The 24,542-nt window shown below is 45.1% G+C and overlaps 1 protein-coding gene across 4 annotated transcripts in view; it reads right to left on the bottom strand.

Moving 5' to 3' along the window:
- SULF2 (sulfatase 2) overlaps positions 1–24,542 on the bottom strand; it is a 143,808-nt gene that overhangs the window by 78,924 nt on the left and 40,342 nt on the right. For all 4 annotated transcript variants that reach the window (XM_059896465.1, XM_059896468.1, XM_059896466.1 and 1 more), the window contains exon 3: positions 17,995–18,234. In XM_059896465.1, the coding sequence (XP_059752448.1) occupies positions 17,995–18,234 (240 nt within the window). The remainder of the gene's footprint in view (positions 1–17,994; positions 18,235–24,542) is intronic.

Below are 24,542 nucleotides of genomic sequence, written 5' to 3'. Positions count from 1 at the left end.
CAACAGCACATTAAAAGGATCATACACCATGATCAAGTGGCGTTTATTCCAGGAATGCAAGAATTCTTCAATATATGCAAATCAATCAATGTGATACACCATATTAACAAATTGAAGGAGAAAAACCATATGATCATCTCAGTAGATGCAGAGAAAGCTTTTGACAAAATTCAACACCCATTTATGATAGAAACCCTGCAGAAAGTAGGCATAGCGGGAACTTTCCTCAACATAATAAAGGCCATATATGACAAACCCACAGCCAACATCGTCCTCAACGGTGAAAAACTGAAACCGTTTCCACTAAGATCAGGAACAAGACAAGGTTGCCCACTCTTACCACTATTATTTAACATAGTTTTGGAAGTTTTAGCCACGGCAATCAGAGAAGGAAAAGAAATAAAAGGAATCCAAATTGGAAAAGAAGAAGTAAAACTGTCACTGTTTGCAGATGACATGATACTATACATAGAGAATCCTAAAGATGCTACCAGAAAACTACTAGAGCTAATCAATGAATTTGGTAAAGTAGCAGGATACAAAATTAATGCACAGAAATCTCTTGCATTCCTATACACTAATGATGAAAAACCTGAAAGTGAAATTAAGAAAACATTCCCATTTACCACTGCAACAAAAAGAATAAAATATCTAGGAATACACCTACCTAAGGAGACAAAAGACCTGTATGCAGAAAATTATAAGACACTGATGAAAGAAATTAAAGACGATACAAATAGATGGAGAGTTATACCATGTTCTTGGATTGGAAGAATCAACACTGTGATAATGACTCTACTACCCAAAGCAATCTACGGATTCAATGCAATCCCTATCAAACTACCAATGGCATTTTTCACAGAAGTAGAACAAAAAATTTCACAATTTGTATGGAAACACAAAAGACCCCAAACAGCCAAAGCAATCTTGAGAAAGAAAAACGGAGCTGGAGGAATCAGGCTCCCTGACTTCAGACTATACTACAAAGCTACAGTAATCAAGACAGTATGGTACTGGCACAAAAGCAGAAATATAGATCAATGGAACAGGATAGAAAGCCCAGAGGTAAACCCACACCTCATCTTTGATGAAGGAGGTAAGAATATACAGTGGAAAAAAGACAGCCTCTTCAATAAGTGTTGCTGGGAAAACTGGACAGCTACATGTAAAAGAATGAAATTAGAACACTCCCTAACACCATACACAAAAATAAACTCAAAATGGATTAAAGACCTAAATGTAAGGCCAGACACTATAAAACTCTTAGAGGAAAACATAGGCAGAACACTCCATGACATAAATCACAACAAGATCCTTTTTGACCCACCTCCTAGAGAAATGGAAATAAAAGCAAAAATAAACAAATGGGACCTAATGAAACTTAAAAGCTTTTACACAGCAAAGGAAACCATAAACAAGACGAAAAGACAACCCTCAGAATGGGAGAAAATATTTGCAAATGAAGCAACTGAGAAAGGATTAATCTCCAAAATTTACAAGCAGCTCATGCAGCTCAATAACAAAAAAACAAACAACCCAATCCAAAAATGGGCAGAAGACCTAAATAGACATTTCCCCAAAGAAGATATACAGATGGCCTACAGACACATGAAAGAATGCTCAACATCATTAATCATTAGAGAAATGCAAATCAAAACTACAATGAGATATCATCTCACACCGGTCAGAATGGCCATCATCAAAAAATCTAGAAACAATAAATGCTGGAGAGGGTGTGGAGGAAAGGGAACACTCTTGCACTGTTGGTGGGAATGTAAATTGATACAGCCACTATGGAGAACAGTATGGAGGTTCCTTAAAAAACTACAAATAGAACTACCATACGACCCAGCAATCCCACTACTGGGCATATACCCTGAGAAAACCATAGGTCAAAAAGTGTCATGTACCACAATGTTCATTGCAGCTCTATTTACAATAGCCAGGACATGGAAGCAACCTAAATGTCCATCGACAGATGAATGGATAAAGAAGATGTGGCACATATATACAATGGAATATTACTCAGCCGTAAAAAGAAATGAAATGGAGGTATCTGTAATGAGGTGGATGGAGTTAGAGTCTGTCATACAGAGTGAAGTAAGTCAGAAAGAGAAAAACAAATACAGTATGCTAACACATATATACGGAATCTAAGGAAAAAAAAAAAAAAAAAAGGCCATGAAGAACCTAGTGGCAAGACGGGAATAAAGACACAGACCTACTAGAGAATGGACTTGAGGATATGGGGAGGGGGTGGGGTGAGATGTGACAGGGTAAGAGAGTGTCATGGACATATATACACTACCAAATGTAAAATAGATAGCTAGTGGGAAGCAGCCGCATAGCACAGGGAGATCAGCTCGGTGCTTTGTGACCACCTAGAGGGGTGGGATGGGGAGGGTGGGAGGGAGGGAGATGCAAGAGGGAAGAGAAATGGGAACATATTGTATATGTATAACTGATTCACTTTGTTATAAAGCAGAAGCTAACACACTATTGTAAGGCAATTATACTTCAATAAAGATGTTTAAAAAAAAAAAAAAAAAAAAACAAAAATGGGCAGAAGATCTAAATAGACATTTCTGCATAGAAGATATACAGATTGCCAACAAACACACGAAAGAATGCTCAACATCATTAATCATTAGAGAAATGCAAATCAAAACTACAATGAGATATCATCTCATACCGGTCAGAATGGCCATCATCAAAAAATCTACAAACAATAAATGCTGTAGAGGGTGTGGAGAAAAGGGAACCCTCTTGCACTGTTGGTGGGAATGTAAATTGGTACAGCCACTATGGAGAACAGTATGGAGGTTCCTTAAAAAACTAAAAATAGAACTACCATATGACCCAGCAATCCCACTACTGGGCATAAACCCTGAGAAAACCATAATTCAAAAAGAGTCATGTACCACAATGTTCACTGCAGCTCTATTTACAATAGCCAGGACATGGAAGCAACCTAAATGCCCATTGACAGACGAATGGATAAAGATGTGGTACACATATACAATGGAATATTACTCAGCCATAAAAAGGAACCAAATTGGGTCATTTGTAGAGACGTGGACGGATCTAGAGACTGTCACACAGAGTGAAGTAAGTCAGAAAGAGAAAAACAAATATATATTAACGCATACATGTGGAACCTATAAAAATGGTACAGATGAACCGGTTTGCAGGGCAGAAATTGAGACACAGATGTAGAGAACAAATGTATGGACACCAAGGGGAGAAAGTGGTGGGGGGTGGTGGTGGTGGTGGTGGTGGGATGAACTGGGAGATTGGGATTGACATGTATACACTAATATGTATAAAATGGATAACTATTAAGAACCTGCTGTATAAAAAAATAAATAAAATTCACAAAAAAAACCCATAATGGAAAATAATGTGAAAAAAATATATGTATAACTGAGTCACTTTGCTGTACAGAATAAATTAACACAACATTGTTAATCAACTATACTTCAAAAAAAAAATTATGGTTTTGTCCAGAAGGATGGGACAAAGGAAGGGTAGAAAATCCACAAGAGACCCTTAGAACAAGGCCCGGAAGACCATCAATCAATGGATATTTAATTATCACCTCGGAGGAATGTGACACTAAGCTGATCCTTCAAAGAGCTGTTCTCATCGCCATTAGACTGACGCCCCATTTCTGTGACAAATATTTTGTAATGCTCCTTTATTTTCCTGCGGGGAAACTTATAGGTAAAAAGCTACGTATGCACATCATTTGCAAGAAATCAATATAATGCTCTAACTGCAACCTACAAGAAAAAAAAAAGGAAGGCAATTTATAATAACGAAAAATTTCAGCATGAACTTTCAAGCACATCCATCAAGGAGACAGGATGGAGTAGTCGGATGCGTGCACTTAGATTCACGGGGAGTGTGACAGCTACAAACACAGAGTGGGCGTGGCTGCATGTCGAATGCTTCAGGTGGCCCTGCCATCAGTGAGGAGATTGTCAGCAATAGGGAATAACTCTGGGAAAAGTTCTGCATTCAAGTATAATATACCCTCCATTTACTTATCCTTATGTTCCTGGAAAATTCAGAGTGTATTAAAAGAGTGCAAAAACCCCTTCAGTGTTTATATATAAAATGGACTTATGGTCAAGGCTCAGATAACAATAAACATCAAATGATCCACTCATATAATGATCTGGTAGAAGACTCAGAAGCCATGTGGAATGCAAGACAATTTGGGGGCTGTGTGGGGCTTTCCCGTGCAGAGCAGGGCACAAAGGTCCCTGGTCCCTGCCCCCAGTAGCACGCCTCAACTTTTATAACCACCGGAAATGCCTTCATAGATGTTAAGCCTTAGGGGGAGGTGTGCTCTCTTGAGAACTACCAGGTTAGAAAAGAGTTTGCAAACATGGTGGCCTGTGGGCCAAATCCATCCCACAATTATGTTTGCTTTGGACCTGCCTGGTGCTTTTATTGATTTTTTAGAAAGTAGAGCAAATAATCCACATTAGAAATCTGGGCAATTTCAATAAAAATCTGGATATCGCACTTCCGACAAAATCAGATCTGGGAACTTTGGGCCCATTCATCGTCTAATGGGCACACCTGGGTGGGCTGTACGGTGCTGCCCCCTTTCCCGCCCCGGCCCCTTGATGCCTTAGAGTTTGTCTTTCCCGGGTAGAAAGGGTTCACGCAGACACGGCAGCGAGCAGACCTCTCCTTGGTGCAGGGAGGGCTGACGCCTGCGGTGCCCAGCTCCCCTCCTCTGCTGAAAGCCCTCTCTCCTTCTACTCTGATCCCTGCCACAAAACCACAGATGCATTGTGAAAGGGCTGGACGTGTGTGCTGGAAGCGACCTGCTGCCCAAAGGATGGGATCTGCCGGGTGCTCAGAGAACAAGAACCTGTCTACGGATAGGTGGGACCCATAGGCCCCAGGATGGAGGGCTCCTTTGTGGCTGCCCGTGGTCCTGACTCTGACCCATGACACAGCCATAGGATGGCCTGGGAAGGCCTGGAGAGGCAGGTACAGGAACTGGATCCCCGGGCTCGGGACCCGAGGGGGGCACTACAGGAATAGGAGGGGGCACAGCTACTTCAAAAGCTTGTGTGAGGATTCAGTAGAATGAATTATGTAAAGCACCTGCCACAAGGTCTGGGCATGGTAAACGCTGCATAATAACAACCTGCATTTTTTTTTTTTTTAGTATTGTTGTTGTAATGATCATATTCCCAAAGGTTTGTGCCCCTTTCCAAGAAGATTTTGCTTGAATTACACTATTCCAAGGCTGTCCAAATAAATAGAACACTTTGCAGTGATGGAAACACTCTATATCTGCACCATCCCACCTGGCACCTACGTGTGTCTACGGGGGCACTTGAAACGTGGCTAATGCAACTGAGAAATGGAATTTAAAGTCTGATTTATTTTTAATTAATTGAAAGTTAAGTAGCTCCCGGTGGCTAGTGGCTACCGTATTGGGCTCTAGTCTAAACCCTTCCAGAATGTTCAGGGGAATCGCAGTTTGCGCTGGGGAAGGGCCTGCAAAAGGTCACACTTACCCTGACAACTCCCTCATAGCCTCTTGAGGCTCTATGTGGACAAGGATATATATTCACCCACCACAGTCGTCCTTCCTCTCACTTCTGTTCTGACTTCTAAGGTCATTTGAATGACCTCCGTGAGCAAAACCGAAGCACGGAGCTGACCGGCTGGGTGGCCACAGTGCCCCGCACTTAGGCCCACAGCCCCGGCGGTGACGGGGAGACAGCTGGTTTCTGAGCATCCCCGCTCGCCTGCAGGGTTTGCTCCAGCTGGATGTCCCTGCAGCTTAAATGGGGGTTAATGCATCACCGAGGATTAAATAAAGTGGTGTGTGGGAAAGAGCCCAGCTGGTGTGGGTTGGATCGTGGCCCCCAAAATATATGTTCGAGTTCTAACCCCGAGTACTTGTGAAGGTGACTTTATTTGGAAATAGGGTCTATTGTAGATGTAATCAAGTTAAGATGAGGTCATACTGGATTAGGGTGGGCTCTCATCTGGTGACTGGTGTCCTTAGAGAAGAGGGAAATCTGGATGCAGACACACAGAGAGGAGAAGGCCATGTGAAGAGAGGACACACAGGGAGGTGGCCGTGTGAACACGGCGGCAGAGATGGGAGTGAGGCAGCTACAGGCCAAGGAACGCCAGGGTTTGCTGGCACCCACTGGAAGCTGGAAGAGGCAAGGAAGGATTCTCCCAGGGAGCCTTTGGAAAGAGCACGGCCCTGCTGACACTTGTTCTTGGGCTCCTGCCCCTCAGAACTGTGAGAGAATACATTTCTCTTATTTTAAGCCACCCAGTTTGTGGCACTTTTGTTACAGCAGCCGTAGGAAAGGAATATACTAGCTAATGGGCTGGGACAGAGGGTGCTCGAAAGTGTATAAATCTTGTCCCATCAGCCTCACACCCAGTTTCTGAAAAGTCGAGGAGAAGCATGACCACCTGCTTCCTCTTTCCTCTTGTGGCCCCCGGGTGGCTCTCCTCCCAAGATTGTGGGCACTGGTCCCATGACCCTGAGGATAGAATCATAGCAAAGAGGCATCGGGTAGTTTACACATAGACGGTGCAACTCCACTGCATTGATGGGGAAACTGAGGCCCAGAGGGGGCAGGTCTCAGCTCAAGATTACAAAGAAGTTAGAAGCAGAGCCTAATTCTCTGGGCTCCTGCACCAGTGTTTTACTTGTTTTGAAGCTTGAAGGTCTTGGAGGAAGGGAGTGACTATTACACTAGAGTTTAAAGAAATGTAGCTTGAAGGTGTATGTGGAAGGGACAAACGTGTACCCCCTAAGGATGCCCTGGGCCCTGGAAGGGGCTGCTACACCACCACCGAGCCTGACTTTCATGGTGGGGAAGGCGGGGTCGTGGTGCCAGGAGAGGAAAAGCTCCCCGCTTCTTGAGGTGGGCCTACTTCCTGGGGCAAATGCAGACGCTCTAGTGTCCCACCACAGGCTGGAGAGGGGGTGGGCAGGGCGCTGGAGAGGGGCAGCTGGACAGAGGGAAGAAGGGAGCTGTGTGTACACTCAGGGGAGAGGAAGAGAGTGGGGAGCAAAAACAGGAGAAAGGCCAAGCAAAGAGAAGGCTGCCATTGTAAAGGCGGGACAGCTGCATGGGGGCCCGGAGGCATCGTCCCAGGAAGAGTCTAAGTCCTTTCTCCTCTGTGCAGGCAGAAGGGCCAAGGAGAAAGAGGAGGAGAGGCTGAGACGGCGGGACTGGGGGTGGGGAGGAGAGAAACGGGAGAGGAGAAAGGAGCACAGACAAGACGGGGGAGGGTCGGGGGGCGCTGCCAGTTCTGGACAGAATACAGATTCATCCACTCATCCTGCAACCATTCAATGAGCAGCTACTACGGGGCAGGCCCCCTTCCAGCACAGGGATGCTGGAGAGGACAGACCACATATCTCTGCTTCCATGGAGCTGACAGTTTAGAAGGGAGACGACCAACAAGATACGTGGCAAAGTGTATCATCAGTGGCGAAAGGGCCAGGGAGGCGGATAAAGCAGGAACCAGGGCAGGGAGAACCAGAGGGGTCAGGGGATGTAACTTAACATGGGAAATTGGACAGACAACATTCCAATATATGTTATGTGGCAACAAGGGCTCTGACTTAAAAAAGCAGGGTGAGGAGGAAAAAGGGGGAAGGGGAGCCTCCTTCGGATGGATAGTCAAGGAGGGCTTCCCTGAGGAGGTGGTATTTGAACAAAGGTCTGAGGAAAGTGAGTGATGGCCATGCAGATGTGAGGGGAAGAAGTCTCCAGAAAAGGAAAGAGTAAGTGCCAAGGCCCTGAGATGGGAATGGGCCAGGAATTATTGGATGGTTTGAGGAACAGGAAGGAGGGGAGTGACTAAGGTGGAGGACAAGAGGTGAGGTGGTCAAGAGGTGAGGGACAGGGGGGCAGATCATCAGGACCCTGAGGTGACTGTGGGAGCCTCTACCCTGAGTGAGGGGGGAGCCTCAGGAGGGCTGTGGGCAGAGGAGAAACAGGATCTGACGTAGGTTGACAGCATCCCTCTGGCTGCTGTGGTGAGAACAGACCCTAGCGGGGTGAGGGCGGAGGCAGGGAGGCCAGAGATGAGAAAGCTGGGGCAGCCCAGGCAAGAGATGATGGAGGTTTAGATAAGGATGGTGGCACCAGAGAGGGTTCTGGTATATTTTGAAGGGAGAATTGATGGGGTTTGCTGATGGATTGAATGTAGAGTGTGAAAGGGAGAAAAAAAACAAACAAACAAGAATAACACTAAGGTTTTGGTCTGAGCGGCTGGGACACTGGAACTGCCAAGGGGAAGACTGTGAGAGGTGCCTGGGAGGGGGAGGAACAGGGTCAGGAAGTCAGTTTGGACATGCCAGGTTCGAAATGCCAGGGAGACATCCAAAGGCAGATGTTGAGGCAGCTGGAGGCTGGTGTGTGGGTTTCAGGGCAAGAGGCTAAAAGCAGATCAAAACCGATGGGTGGAAAGAGGGAGGGGTGAGGATTATCTCAGAGAAAAACACCAGCTCTAACGTCTTTGTGGTCCTAAAACCACTTTGGGGAAAAAATAAGTCACACGCGCGCGCACACACGCACACCCCTTTACACGCCAGCAGCAAATGTTTGTCAGGGATGCCCAAATGCCAAGCAGATTCCTTTCCACCCTCCTACATCAGGGGGATGCCCCAGCCTCCACCAATGCCCCAGGCATCGTGCCACAGGAGGTGTCATGGCACAGAGGTTCCCCCCCGCCCAAGTAAGGATGGTTGCCCAACGTTGACAGCCAAGTAGTCTAGGTCCTCAGCTGACCTCCCCTCCCCAGCTCTGTACAAGGAGAAGAGTGAAAATAACTGGGGTGCTCAGGGCCTGATTTCAAAACAGCTCTGACCGGGAGCCCTGGCACACCTGGGGCCTGTAATGAGGGGCGTGCTCCCCTCCTCCCACAGTGCATTCTAGAACACGATGAGGGAAAGGGAGGAGGCTCACCCCCAGTGCTCACACCTCTACAAAAGTCTGCACCAGATGGCAGGAGCTGGGTGGGGAAACAGCTTCCGAAATGCCAGACTCAGACGGCAACGTGGAATGAGGAAGCAGTACCCTAACGAGAAGAAAATGGGTACTCCTGTCTAATTCATCAGGAAGGGCCAGAAGAAGTGTATTTTTTTTCCCCCTTCGGTGGTGGTTGTTTTGCCCACGGCAAGGTAGTGGAAATCTGTGAATGTCACTGTAGTATGTGTTTCTTCTTTATCCTTTCCAACAGCTCTTGATTTCTATTTGGGGACCCAGGTGCTGAGGGAAAATGACTCCGTCTGCTGCTTCAGGAACAGGTGACATGGGCTAAGCTAACTGGCACATACCATCTGCTCTCCGTGGTGACTGGTTCAGGGGTTGGCATGTGACTCAAGCTGGTCCAGTCAGAAAGACTCTCACCACTTGGGCATTCTGGGAAAAAACCCTGCTGAATGCTAAGGTATCATACAAAGGAAGAGGCATGGGGCCCGTCCCAGTGCCGGTCATCCTCCTGAGACCTCAGGCCTTATGATAAAATCGTGACACTGTCAAACCACAGAATCTGTCCCTGTATAAAGCTCGCCTGTATCTTTTTGGTTTAGGGAGCAAAGAATTCAGCCTCTTGTCAAAACCACTTGGGAACTGGGGTTTCTGTCAATTGGATCTGAAGGTTATCTACCAGCCACGAGCATTACCAAGAAATACCCTCTCCTTGCTTAAGCAGAACTACGTACCACCTCCTCAGAACTGAGGGGTGCAGAGCCAGAGAATTGCTGAATGGAAAGAGATGCATGTTTTCAGCTTTGCCAGAAACTGCCAAATTGCTCTTCAAAGTAGAGGTGCTAATGCGCATTCCCACTGCTGGTCTTCCTGTTTTCTCACGTCCTCACCATCATTTGGGGTGACAGGACCTCTGAATACTTGCTGTGGTGATGGGCGAGAGGTGAGAGTGCACTGTTGGCTGAATCTGTGTTTCACTAATTACCGGAGAGGTTGAGCACATGCTGCTACCTTTTGATCCGTGGGTATAACTTATTTTCATCACATGACGCTACATCTTGTGACATTCATCTGAACGCTGGTGCGGTGCTGTGTCTATCATTGCTAATGTTTCTTAAGTGCTTACTAGGTATCACTGTTCTAACATATTTAATCCTCAGAAAACCCTACGAGCTAAGTAACATTATTATTCCTAGGTGAAGTAACCAAGGCACGGAAGTTAAATAACTTGTTCAAATTCACTCAGCTAGTAAGTGGTGGAGCCCAGATTTGAACCCAGTCAGAGTTCTTGCTCTCAACTGCTTTGCAGAGACCTGGAAGAATCTCATTTCCACGGATGATATAACTTTAACTCGTGGGTATATAAGGGAGCACAGTCAGGGCAGCTGAAATGTGCTAAAAGATGGCTAAGCACATTTTGTAAAAACTTAGGATACAATTTATCCTTTCAAGGGTATTTATATTTGAGATCTGAGTCCCTGAAGTGAGAGGAAGCCAACACACAGAAATACCCATGAACAAATTGATATTTATCCTGCTTAAACTTAGCACCTCTCACTTCATCCTCTGTCAATCTCTACTGCAAACACAGGGAAGCACAGAGCAAGATGATGGCAAAATGAAATGGCAAATCTTATGAAAGATGCAAGGTTTTGTGAAATTAAAGTGATGCGGGAGGACAGCTTAAAGTATGTGCAAATCCACTGACAAACAATAATCTGGTCTATGAGATAACTGAAGAAGAGACCACTGAAAATGATGATGAGGGAATCAGCACTTCACAGGGAAGATTCAGATGTCAAAAGATTAAGAGAGGCCCTTGGGAAAACTGATCAAATCCTCAAATACGTTTGCAAAAATGACCCTTTACGATTTTGCTGTGAAAACTGAAGGTGAAGTAAAGGATATCATACTGTGCTATCATTTAAATTTGTTGAACAAGTTATCCCCCCCCCACTGCCTTTAACTGACACTTCATCAATTCATTTGATTAAAGAATCAATCCATTTGGCACAATTATAACCTAACCTTTGTTAAACACTATTAGAATATAACACAGAATAAAGTTATTTTCAAAACTGTGTAGTTTCACTTTTTCAAGATAAAATACCTAATTAAATACATTAAAAGCACTATTTACATGAACTGTTGGTCCACTTAAGGAACAGTTTTCTGGTTCCAGTCTTCCACAGTTCCAGCTAACCTCCTGTATTCAAAAGGGTATCACATACACAAACGGGCTAAGAACCATTATTGAGGTTGTGACTTTAATCTTCCCTCAGTATCCATTTCTTCTTCTCCCATAGTAATAGAATTTTTAGCTGGGCAAATGGCCACCCAGAATAAAGATTACATTCCCTAGTTTCCTCTGCAGTCATGTGTGCTCATGTGACTTGTTTCTCATCAGTGGGAAATAAGGAGAAATAGAAAGCAGTTGAGTCTCTGACCAATTTAAGAGCACCTAAACATATAAAGCAAATATTAATAGACCCAAAGGGAGAAATAGCAATAGAATAATAGTAGGGGACTTTATTACCCCACTTTCATCAATGGATAGATCATCCAGACAGAAAATCAATAAGGAAACATAGGTCTTAAACTATACGTTGATCAGATAGATTTAGCACAAATGTACAGAACATTCCATCCAAAAGCAACAGAATATACATTCTTTACAAGTGCACATGAAATATTCTCCAGGATAGATCATATGTTAGGCCACAAAACAAGTCTTAATAAATTTAAGAAAACTGAAATCATATCAAGCATCTTTTCCAACTACAATGGTATGAAACTAGAAATCAATTACAAGAAGAAAACTGGAAAATTCACAAATACGTGGAGATTAACAACATGCTACTGGACAACCAATTGGTCAAAGAAATCAAAAGAGAAAAAAAAAAACTTGAGGCAAATGAAAATGGAAATACAACACACCAAAACATATGGGATGCAGCAAAAGAAGTTCTAAGAGGGAAGTTCCTTGAGACAAATGCCTACATCAAGAAACAAGAAAAATCTCAAATAAATAACCTAATATTACACTTCAAGGAACCAGAAAAAGAACAAAGCCCAAAGTTAGTAGAAGGAAAAAAATAATAGAGATCAGAGCAGAAATAAATGAAATGCAGAGACTAAAAAGACAATGGAAAAGATCAATGAAACTACAAACTGGTTCTTTGAAAAGATAAACAAAACTGATAAACCTTTAGCTAGACTCAACCAGGAAAAAAAGGGAAAGGACTCAAATAAAATCAGAAATAAAAAGGGAGACATTACAACTGATACCACAGAAATACAAAGGATCATAAGAGACTACTACGAACAATTATATGCCAGTAAATTTGACAAGCTAGAGAAATGGATAAATTCCTAAAAACATACAACCTACCAACACTGACTGATGAAGAAAGAGAAAATATGAACAGACCAATTACTAGAAAGACTGAATCAATAATCAAAAACTTCCCCAAATATAAATGTCCAGTACTAGACAGTTTTACAGGTGAATTCTATCAAAAATTCAAAGAACAATTAATATCAATCCTTCTCAAACTCTTCCAAAAAATAGAACAGGAGGGAATACCTCCATACTCATCTTATGAGGTCAGCGTTACCCTGATACCAAAACCAGCCAAGGACACCACAAGTAAAGAAAATTATGGGCCAATATCTCTGATGAACACAGAATGCAAAAATCTTCAACAAAATATTGGCAAACTGAATTCAACAATACAGTAAAAGGATCATATACCATCTTCAGATGGGATTTATTCTAGGAATGCAAGGATGGTTCACCATCCCCCAATCAATCAATGTATACAGCACATTAAAAAAATGAAAGATAAAAATCTTCTCAACAGATGCAGAAAAAGCATTTGACAAAATTCAACATCCATTTATGAGGGAAACTCTCAAAAAAGTGACTGTAGAGGGAACATGCCTCAACATAATAAAGGCCATACATGACAAGCCCATAGCTAACATCATATTCAAGTGATAAGCTGAAAACTTTTCCTCTAAATCAGGAACAAGACAAGGGTGCCCACTCTCAACACTTTTATTTGACATAGTATTGGAAGTCCTAGCCAGAGCAATTAGGCAAGAAAAAGAAAGAAAAAGCATCCAAATCATAAAGGAAGAAGTAAAACTGTAACTATTTGCAGGTGACATGACATTATACATAGAAAACCCTAAAGACTCCACCAAAAAACTGTTAGAACTAATAAATTAATTCAGTAAAGCTGCAGGATACAAAATCAATACACAAAAATCCGTTGTGTTTTTATATACTAAAAACAAACTATCAGGAAGATAAATTAAGAAAACAGTCCCATATACAACTGCATCAAAAAGAATAAAATATCTGGAATAAACTTAACCAAGGTAGTGAAAGACTTGTACACTGAAAACTATAAGACATTAATTAATGAAACAAATAGAAGAAGACACACATACACTTGATCTTAGCCAAAAGGCCGAGAAGTGATTAGGAAGACACAAATAAATGGAAAGGTATTCCATGTTCATGGACTGGAAGAATTAATACTGTTAAAATGTCCATACTATCTAAAGCAATCTACAGATTCAGTTCAATCCCTATTAAATTTCCAATGACATTTTTCACAGAAACAGAAAAAACAATCCTAAAATTTGTAGGGAACCACAAAAGACCTCAGAGAGCCAAAGCAATCTTGAGAAAGAAGAACAAAGCTGGAGGCATCATGCTCCCTGATTTCAAACTGTATTACAAAGCAGTAGTAATCAAAACAGTATGGTGTTGGCATAAAAACAGACATAGATCAATGAAACAGAATAGAGAGCCCAGAAATAAACCCACACATATATGGTCAATTAATTTATGACAGAGGAGCTAAGAATGTATGATGAGGAAAGGACAGTCTCTTTAATAAATGGAACTGGGAAAACTGGGCAGCCACATGTGAAAGAATTAAACTGAACCACTATCTTACACCATAGACAAAGGTTAACTCAAAACAGATTAAAGACTTGAACATAAGACCTGAAATCATCATTTGACATGGATCTTGGCAATGAAGTTTTTTGGATTTGATACCAAAAACAAAGGCAGTAAAAGCAAAAGGAAATAAATGGGATGACTAAAAAGCTTCTGCACAGTAAAGGAACATTGTGCACAACAAAACGAAAAGAAAACCTACCGAATGAGAGAAAATACTTGCAGCTCAGACATCTGATAAGGAATTAATTTCCAAAATATACAAAAAACTGATGCAACTCAAGAGAAAAAAACCAAAGGATACAATTAAAAAAATGGGCAACAGATCTGCATAGGCATTTTTCCAAAGAAGATATACAGATGGTCAACAGGTACATCAAAAGATGCTTCACATCATTAATCATCAGGGAGATGCAAATCAAAACCACAATGAGATACCACCTCACACCTGTTAGAATGCCTATTATCAAAAAGGCAAAGAATAACAACGTTGGCAAAGATTTAGAGAAAAGGAAACCTTTGTTCACTGTTGGTGGGAAGGTAAGTTGGTACAGCCATTATGGAAAACAGTACGGAGGTTCCTCAAAGATTAAAAATAAAACTACCATATGATCCCGCAATTCCACCTCTTGAGTATCTATCTGAAGAAAATGAAAACACTAACTTGAAAAGATATCGGCACCCCCATGTTAACTGCAGCATTATTTACAACAGCCAAGATACGGAAACAACCTAAGTGTCCTCAATGGATGCAAGAATAAAGAAAATGTGGTATACACACACTGGAATACTATTCAGCCATGAAAAAGAAGGAAATCTTGCCATGTGCAACAACATGGATGGACCTTGACGGTATCATGCTAAATGAAATAAGTCAGCCAGAGGAAGACAATTACCATATGATATCACTTATATATGGAATCTAAAACAAAGTCGAGCTCATAGATACACAGCACAGATTGGTGGTTGCCAGAGGTGGGAGGTAGTGGGTGGGTGAAATGAGTGAAGAGGGTCAAAAGGTACAAACTTCCAGTTATGAAATAAATAAGTCATGGGGCTATAATGTACAGCCTAGTGACTAGAGTTAATAATATTATGCTGTATGCTGTATATTTGAAAGTTGCTAAGAGAGTAGATCTTAAAAATTCTCATCACACACACACAGACCTTTGTAACTATGTATGATGACAGATGTTAACTAGACTTATTGTGGTTATCCTTCTGCAATATATACAAATATTGACTCATCATGTCGTACATCTGAAACTACTATAATGTTATATGCCAATTATGCCTCAGAAAAAAAGAAAAAAGAAAAGAAAATGGTTGAGTCTCTGATCAATTCATGGGCAGGTCCATCAAAGCAGCACAGACTTTTAGTTGAGAGAGTACTAAATGACTGCTGTCTTGGGTCTCTCACACACAGCCAAAAAACTTAAATCCAATTCAATCAGTTGCCCTAGACACTTATGAGAATGCAGGGTTGAATGTGTCCAAATACCTGGTAAGAACAGTTGCCCACTGTTCCCTGGGGAGCTAAAAAGTTATTATTCTAATATGAGTCTAATTATTCTAATGTGAGTCATACAAATCAAGTTAATCTAAAAGGGATTTTGAATTCATTATAGTTTTCGGTTATTTTTCTCAATCAATCTACAATGACCAGCATAACTGGTCATGTTTTCACTTTAAGCAGTGGCTTAATATAAAACTCAAATTTCCATTGACAGATGAATGGATAAAGAAGATGTGGTGTGTGTGTATATATACACACACACACACACACACACACACACACACACACACACACACAATGGAATATTACTCAGCCATAAACAAGAATGAAATAAAACTCAAATCTGAGCTTCCTAACTACCAGGGCAAAAAGGGAAAGTATACAGGGTACACAGCTCTTGTTCTTTAACGACAAGAGCACATAAGTTCATCACAGTAAACAGACATTTTCAGGGTCCTGAGTTCTCAAAGTCAGGTTAGAACAGAGTTCCTTGTAGAGAGGGCCATTCTAAACATAACAAATAAAATTCTCAGGACAGTTTTACAAAAAACATATATGTTTTATGTATAGCAATTTATACTTGGCATTACACTCCCAGTCTTCATTGAGGGTATAATAGTTAAGCATAGTTGGATGAAAGCAGTTCTTTGGGGAAAGTGCTTTTTGGTGATTTGTTTAAATTCAAGGACAAAGTTTGCAGAAATCAATTTTGAAGAAATGTTAAATCCTGAGAGATGGCTCCTTCCCTGTGCCAGCTACATGATTCTGAAACACCAGGCTTTGGCCCCTATCGTGAGCCTCTAAGATATTGCAGTATATATGTTTCCTTTCAATTTGATGGATGTAACAACATCCATACTCCCTTTGAAGTCCTACGGTCTTGGTTTCCATTTTGATTATGCCACAAGCACCTGGTTTTATGACTATGAGCAAGTCTCTTTTCTGGGCTGCAGTTGCCCTAGCTGTCAAATGTGGGGGGTTGATGAGTACACTTTTAGGGTCCTTACTGTTCCTTTGGCATCCAAAGCTAAAGGTTTCTACACAGACCTTTCAGCTAGAGGTTCTAAAAGTGGGTCTCACAGCCCTCAGACATGTTTTCTTTGTGGGTCCACACTGTATATTAAAAAAACAAAACAAAACAAAATAAAACAAACTGAGTTCTGCCAATATTTTTTAAAATCAGCAGATTTTGGCCAAGAATTCAGATTAGAAATATTTGAAGGTTGGCAACCCTGAGCACAAATGGCTATAATTACCTGGACCTGAGTGGCAGATGCCCCTTTCAGTAGGTGCCCTGGTCTGTCCTGCTTCCTCCATCTATATCTAGGTCTCTGCAACCAGATGGGTGGTGGCCTGCGGTAAACTCTGAGCCATGTGGCTTTCTGCAGAGATCCCGGAACCAACAGGGTTATGTGTATAGGACTGAGGCCTTCCTAGTTCTCTCAGCAGGACCCGCTCGCTGGGTGATTCTGGCAGTGGAAACAGTCTGCAAGACGACACACCTCACCAGCTTGCTCCCCACCCCGATGTGCTCACGCCAGCCACACCGTGTACGTGAGGGGCAGCTGCCCAGCTTCCAGGACGGCTTCAGTGCCGTGAACCCAGCTGAGGGAGGTATCCGTCCTCTCTTGTCACTCCTACCCAAACAAGCCCCTTGTCACTTGAACACAACTTCCCAGGGTTACAACATTCAAGCCACAGTATCTGATTTCACAACTGCCTTGGCTCCTTACCCAAGGTGAGGAGTGTTTGTTTATTTTTCTTAATTAAAGCAAATTTAATTGAGTTTGGAGGATTTTGCAGTGGTGCTGCAGATAAGTGACTGCAATTGTGCCTCTGCCTCAGGCAACCAGCCTGGCAGGTGAGTCTTCAGAACGCACCAAAGTACCTCCTGCAGGATAAACAGGACACCTCGCTCGCTCTCCACCCAGGATACAACCAACACTGCGGGCACCAACTGCAGGAGCGATGCAGCACCTTGGGCAGTGTAGATGATCAAGTGTAGACAAACAGTCCCTTGCCATCTGTAGAGTGGCCACAGTCCCCACATAACACTCCTCTCCATCCCCCACCCCAATGTTCTTCTGGAAGCTTATTCCATGCTGATGGCCTCAAGTTAACGAAGTAGTCCCCCAACGGCTTAAATAGCACAATTCACAGAGAACTCACACTCCTGCCCGAGTACTTCATGGCCTCTCTGTAGTATATTTCATATTTTAAATGGACTCACTTTTTTTTTTTTTTTTAACTCAAATTCCTTTGGAAAGGTCACTTTCTATCACTCCTGTAGGCAAATAAATCTGTATTTTTCGAACACATCTAGAAGTCAGTGCACAACTTTTAAATTAAAAGAAAGTTGTTCACGCACTACAGGGACCCCTCGCAGTACAGGGACCACAGTGGGAAAGACAGTGGTCCGAGGCAGGACACCGGGTGCCACGTCGGAGGTTCCCAGCCCACTCACGTGCCCGCCCGTGGCAGCCTGGCCCCCTCACCTGTCCGGTAGCCCGTGCTGTTGAGGTACACGGCAAAGGTGCGGCTCTCGTGCTGTGCCTGCCAGGAGGGCGAGGAGCAATTCTCATTGTTGGTGTAGGTGTTGTGGTTGTGGACGTACTTCCCGGTGAGGATGGAGGAGCGCGAGGGGCAGCACATGGGCGTGGTCACGAAGGCATTGACGAAGTGCGCCCCGCCCTGCTCCATGATGCGCCGCGTCTTGTTCATCACCTGCATGGAACCTGCAACCAGAGCGGAGGTGAGATGTGGGCCAGCAGATTTCCAACGAGTGTGCCCCAGTCGGGCACCAAACAATTAGAGACGGCTGCTGAGTGGTCCTCAACAGGGCAGCGCCCCCATGCCGGGGGAGGGGAGTGTATGTTGGAAATCTCCAGGGACAGATTGGGGGGCACCCCTGGCATTTCTGGGCAGCGGCCAGCAATGCACTATTGGATGGTCCTGCGCAATGAGGAAGTACCCTGGGTCCCCAGTTCCACTAGACATTCGTGGGGGCGGGTAGGTAAAAACCTGTTTATAAGTTATCTGAGCCTAGTAAAGAACTCTTGTCTTGCATATAAACAGAACATCTTTTTTTGCAGGGTATTAATATATGCTGACTTTTTTTTTGGAAAGCAACCACTATGTAAACAGAGAGAAGATTATACTTTGTTTCATTTGGAACTTCCCCAAGAATTGTTCCCTCTTAATGAAATCCGATCACATCAACCTGGCAACCCCTCCCCCCCTCCCCCTTCTCTCTGAATACTTCTCAGCTGATGTGCTCTGCATCAGTGGTAACCCACCGTCGCCGCCTTTGTCCACATGGTCCTTCCAGCGTGGAGCCCACTTCCCATCTCGCCCACCCCCCCCCCCCAAATCTGACCCATCAGTATAGTCGCACCTCTTCTCATTGCTCTCTGGGATCACTCTGGCTTCTGATTCCCTTGAGCTCTTATCACGCATGTATTATTAGGACTTAATGATAAACCACTAGGTATGGTGATTTCACTCATGCCTATTCTTGTTTCTCAATGAAGCTGTGAGCAGAGCAAGGTATAGGAAGGAAAGGAATTTGTGTGGAAACCCTACTGTGCGCTGGTGCCTGCACACTGCCTGCTCCACTGAGGGCTCCAGGAGCTCAAAGACTGTGTGCCTTGCCGAATCCTCAACGCCCCTATGGTGTGTGACACACAGTAGGTACTCAATAAATGTGTGAAGGACGGATGTGAAATCGTATACCATGGCTGGTACCCAGACACTTAGTAGGTTTAACAGAAATATTCAATGGAAATCCTTTTTCTTTTCCTTCTAAGGCCATCCTCCGTTTTTTTCTTTTCCTTGCAGTTCTTAGGGTCTATAGTGGGTTGAATGACGGCCCACCCTCCAAAGATAAGCCCCTGTCCCAAGTCCTGGCACCTGTGAATAGGACCTAATTTGGACAAGGGTCCTCGCAGAGGTACTAAAGGATCCTGAGGTGAGATCATTCTGGATTACCTGGGTGGGCCCTAAATCCAATGACAAGTGTCCTTGCAAGAGACAGAAGGAAGAAGACACACAGACACGGAGGGGAAAGCCATGTGAAGATGGAGGTAGAGATTAGAGGGATGCTGCCACAAGCCAAGGAACGCCTTGGGCCTCCAGGAGCTGGGTGAACTGAGAAGGATTCACCCCTGAGCCTTTGGAGGAATCAGAGCCCTGCCAACACCTTAATTTCAGACTTGTGTCTCCACAACTGTGAGGGAGCAAATTTCTGTTGTTTTAAGCCACCTGGTTTATGGCCATTTGTTAGGACAGCAGTAGGAAACCAATCCAGGGTCCACCAGGCATTTGAAGTTCTTGCCAGAGAGCTGCTGATCCCAATCAGCAACTAGGTCACCCCCTAGTGACCTGAAAACAACAAATCAGACCCACCTTGGCACTCTGTCCCTAAAGGCTCAGAGTGAAATGGAGATTTACATGATTCTTTTATACCATCTTTCCACCAAACGGGGAAGGAAACAGAGCTTCCCTGAGGCAAACGTAGATCATATTTCTTCACTGCTTCAAACCACCTGGCAGCTTCCCATCACACTCAGAAGAAAACCCCAATTCCTTACTGTGGCCTAAGACTCTTCCAGACTGGCCCTCCCTGCCAACCCACCTCCTGTGTTTCTTTGACCTCATCTCTTCCCTCCCCCTTGCTCACTTGGCTACACTGGCTTCTTCTTTGTTTCTCAAGGGCTCCAAGCTCATCCCTTCCCCAGGATCTTTGCACTTGCTCTTGCCTCTGCCTGGGACTCTCTCTCTGAGACTTCACTTTGCTGGCTTGTCCCATTATTCAGATCTCAACTTAGAGGTCACCTCCTCAACAAGGCCTGGCCAACCTCCCCATCAGAAGGAGCCCCCTGTGTACTTGCTATCACACCAATGTATGTTTCTTCTTAGCATTTCTGTCCTTCTGAAACCGTCTTCTTTACAAGTTCACTTGTTTATGATCTGCCTCTGCTTCTGGACTGAGAGTTCTGGGTGATCCAGGGCCCTGTCCACCCTACCCCCAGGAACACATAGATGATGCTCTGTAACGTCTCACTGAACGACCGAAGGAAACAGAGCAAAGCCTGCCCTTTTGAGCCCAGTGCTGAGGCAGTTTTATAAGGGACGCCCACCTGGAGCCAGCTGTGTTCCCTGAGGCTCTTGACCGAGGTCAGCCCAGTGGAGAGAGGAAAGAACCTGCTTTTTGTCTCAACAGGAATCGTCAGGCCTGGAACTACATGAACATCTGTTGTCAAGGTCACATGCCCTCCCGAGAAGTCCCCAAGGGTCCCATCTGTAACTGGTGGCAATTATAGGGTTTCTACCAGGTGTGAAGTCTCCCTCTGGAGGGGATGGAGGAGGTGAGCTTTCCAAGGCCTCCCTCCACCAGCTGGTGTGAACTCGCCAGAACCTGCAGAGGGAGCGGGTCATGGCCTCAGGGTCCAGCAGAGCCCCGAGCCTCACTGGCGTTGGGGTGCCTCCTTCCAGCCTCCTTCAGGTTATCCATCAAATGTCACAGATCCGATTCCACATATATGTGGAATCTAGAAAAATGGTACAGATGAACCTATTTGCAGGGCAGAAATAGACACGCAGATGTAGAGAATGGCCGGGTGGACACAGAGGGGGAAGGGGAGGCTGGATGAATTGGGAGGTTAGGATTTACATATATATGTTACCATGTGTGAAATAGATAGCTAGCGGGAACCTGCTGCATCGCCCAGGGAGCTCAGCTCGGTGCTCTGTGATGATGTAGATGGGTGGGATGGGGGTGGGGTGGGAGGGAGGTCCAAGAGGGAGGGGATATATGTAGAGCTGATTCCCTTTGTTGTACAGCAGAAACTAACACAACATTGTAAAGCAATTATACTCCAGTGAAAAAAAAATGTCACATATCTGAGAGGCCTTCCCTGGCCTCACACTGAAACTGCCGCCCCTCCTTCCAGCACCCCTATGTCCCCTCCCTGCTTCACTTGCTCCCCAGCACTTACTGCCCTCGGACGGTTCTCTTATTTGCATGTTGCCCACTGCTCCCACCGGACAGCCCCATGGGGGCAGGGATCTAGGTCTACTTTGTTCACTGTTGTCCTCCCAAGCCCAGAACAGTGCCTGGCACATAGTGACTGCTCAACAAATATCTGCTAAATTAACAACAACAACAAATTCTCTCACTCTTTGCGTTTCCATATAATTCAGGAGCCCAAGCTGGTTTGTGTCCATGATATGCACGTGTGTGTGTCTGTGTCGTGTGCAGTGGATTTAAAAAATTTCACTTTAAATAGCACCAAACAGATGATGTGCTCTCTACTGTACCACACTCCCCACCCCTCCCTATAGTCTTACACCAACTTTGCCCATTCACATTACTTGCCTGGTCCCTGAAGGCCCTAGTTTGGCAACTCTTAATATAACTTAGCTGTTGAGACAGCTCCGACTTGTCCCTGGGGTAGAGGGCAGTGTTCCATGTCAGTAACAATCATTATCATTAATGTGGTGACTGTCACTGGGTGAATGTTTGCTGTATGCACTGTGCTGGGCACACAATGTGCATCGTGTTACTTAATCCTCCCAACAAACCATTTAACAGAACAGGGAACTGAGCACAGGGAGTTAAATGGCTGGTCACAGCCACAGAACTGGGGAAGTGGGATGTGAGGACTCCAGCCCAAGCTTGTCTGACAGCAGAGGTGGGTGCCGGGTGTCACGTTCAGGAAACGTCCAGTTTATAGCAGGCAGGAGGTGGTGATAATGAACCCAGGAAGGGCACAGAGGTCCCCAAACACTTGCTCAACTCTCGGCTTCAATGAGGCTCACAATCGTCCCCTGGACTGTCTCTCAGGTCCCCTCGTCATCCCAGAGGTGACTTTAGCTGGCACACCAGCAGTGAGACTGGCACAGGGTCACATCGCCAAATGCCAGGGACCCCAGCGGTGGGAAAGTGATTCCCGTTCACTCCTTCTGATCAACTCCAGGAGAGTGTCTCGGGTGGGTGCGGTCACGTGGTCACGTCCTTAACACCCTCACACCTCCTATTTCAACAGGAAGAGCCCCGGCCACCCGGCTGGAGCTCTGGGCGGGCAGCTGTGTTAGCTTATACTGGATTGCCTGGTTTAATTTCCTGTGACTTAGGGCAAGTGATGCTAGCTTCTCTCACTTAGGGCAGTGGAATCCTGCTCTTAAAAAACAATCACGTCTGTTTAAAAAAAGTAAATAGTAGTACAGGCGGCAAGGCGGAAAGGTGAGGGGATGGCTGGCATTTGGCACCATCTGCAACTGTCTACCCGGCGATGTTGCTGGCTAAGAGACACCTCGGGTATACCCTGAGCTCCTCCCCTCTCCTCCAGTTACACAGGCGATGATCTTGGCTACTCCTTGGTCCCATCTTTCTGTTCCCACATCCAATCCATCAGCAAAGCCTGGCGTTCTTTCTTCAAAGAACATCCAGACTCACAGTCCTGTCACCTCCTCGCCGGGCAGCGGTCATCCTCTTTCCTCTGAATTAGGTCAGCTGCTTCCTGCCTGGACTCCGGCCGTTTATTCCCCGAGGAGCAGCCAGAAAGCCTCCTCTCCTCAGCGCTCTCCGTGGCTGCCACTCGCTTGGAGAGCGGAGTCCCTGTGGTTGTCCGCAGGCCCTGCGGGATCCGGGCCCCCTTCCACACCCCGTCTCCGCAGCCACGGCGGCCTCGTCTCTCCTCACCCTTGCCAGGCTCACTCCCGCCTCAGAGCCTTTGCCCGTGCTGTTCCTCCTGCTGGGAACACCTTTCCCCAGCACCTGCAGGGTCTGTGCCCTCAGCCCCTTCTTGTCTCTACTCAAAAGGTCTCTTCTTGGGGGGAAGGGGGATATATGGGTAGGGGATTGAGAAGTACAAACTATCAGGTATAAAATAAACTACAAGGATATATTGTACAACACGGGGAAATATAGCCCACATTTTACAATTACTGTAGATGCAGTATAACCTTTAAAAATTGCGAATCACTACCTAGTATGCCTGTAACTTAATACGGTACAGCAACTGTACTTCAATTAAAAGAATAAAAGTTCTCTTCTTAGTGAGGCCCGCCCTGCCCACCACATCCACAATTTTACTCCCCTGCCCTTGATATTTCACATCCTCTTCCTTGTTTTATGTTTTCAACTCTGCACGTGTTGCTCTAACACGTTATGCACTTTGGCACATTTACATATTTATCTTGCTGGTCACCCCCCTGCAGCCCTAGATGTCACAGCCATGAGAGCTAGGGCCACTGACCACACCTCACAGCCCTGAAGCCTAGAACAGTGCCCGGCACATAGTAGGTGTTCAATAAGTATTTCTCGAAAGCATGAATCTAGGGCGCTCCAGGCAGAATCAAGCCCTTGCCTGCTGTTCACAGCCTGAAGAGAAAGAAGGAAGCAGCTGGTAGTGAGGACTTGGCCCTGCTCGGGCTCCAGAGACTGCAGAAAGGACAAAGCTGGAGGTCCACCCGACCTGTCAGACCCTTCTGGAAGGCAGGGGGGCCGCCACCTGGTGAATAATTCACCTGCAGTCAGCAGCCTCGAATGCTGCGTTGGCCAAAGGCAAATTGCCAGAGGAACCGTTTCTTTCTTTTAATGGGCTCCAAACCAGGGCCTCAAAGCCCTTGCACCGCCCTCCTCCTCATTTCAAGGCAAATGAGTGATGGCCCACTCTTTCCAGCAGGTCCCCGCACCTGTCTGCTCGGGGCGCTCACCCCGGCCCAAATAAGCCGGCTGAAGGGGAGCTGTGTCAATCCACTATTAAAGCACAATTTAACGGTGTCCTGAAATGACAGCCGCACCTGTGCATAAGCAGCACGACACGTTAAGCCTCCCCTTGGGGACCGTAACCTGTTTTATTAAAGCTGCCACAGTGACGAGGCTCGATAAATCCACATCTGGAACAGGAAAACATATGACCTAATCTCCTTGCCCAGCACAGCCCTAATGCAGATGGGCAGCTCTGAGGGGAGGGAAGGGCCTGGAAGACCAGGCCACACAGAAATAAAAAGGCCAGCCAACCAAAACTTCTGCCGTCCA

The sequence above is a fragment of the Balaenoptera ricei genome, chromosome 15 (genome assembly GCF_028023285.1).
Source record: "Balaenoptera ricei isolate mBalRic1 chromosome 15, mBalRic1.hap2, whole genome shotgun sequence".
Taxonomy (NCBI): domain Eukaryota; kingdom Metazoa; phylum Chordata; class Mammalia; order Artiodactyla; family Balaenopteridae; genus Balaenoptera; species Balaenoptera ricei.
Note: the sequence above shows the minus strand (reverse complement) of the source record. Positions and strands in the feature narration are given on the sequence as shown.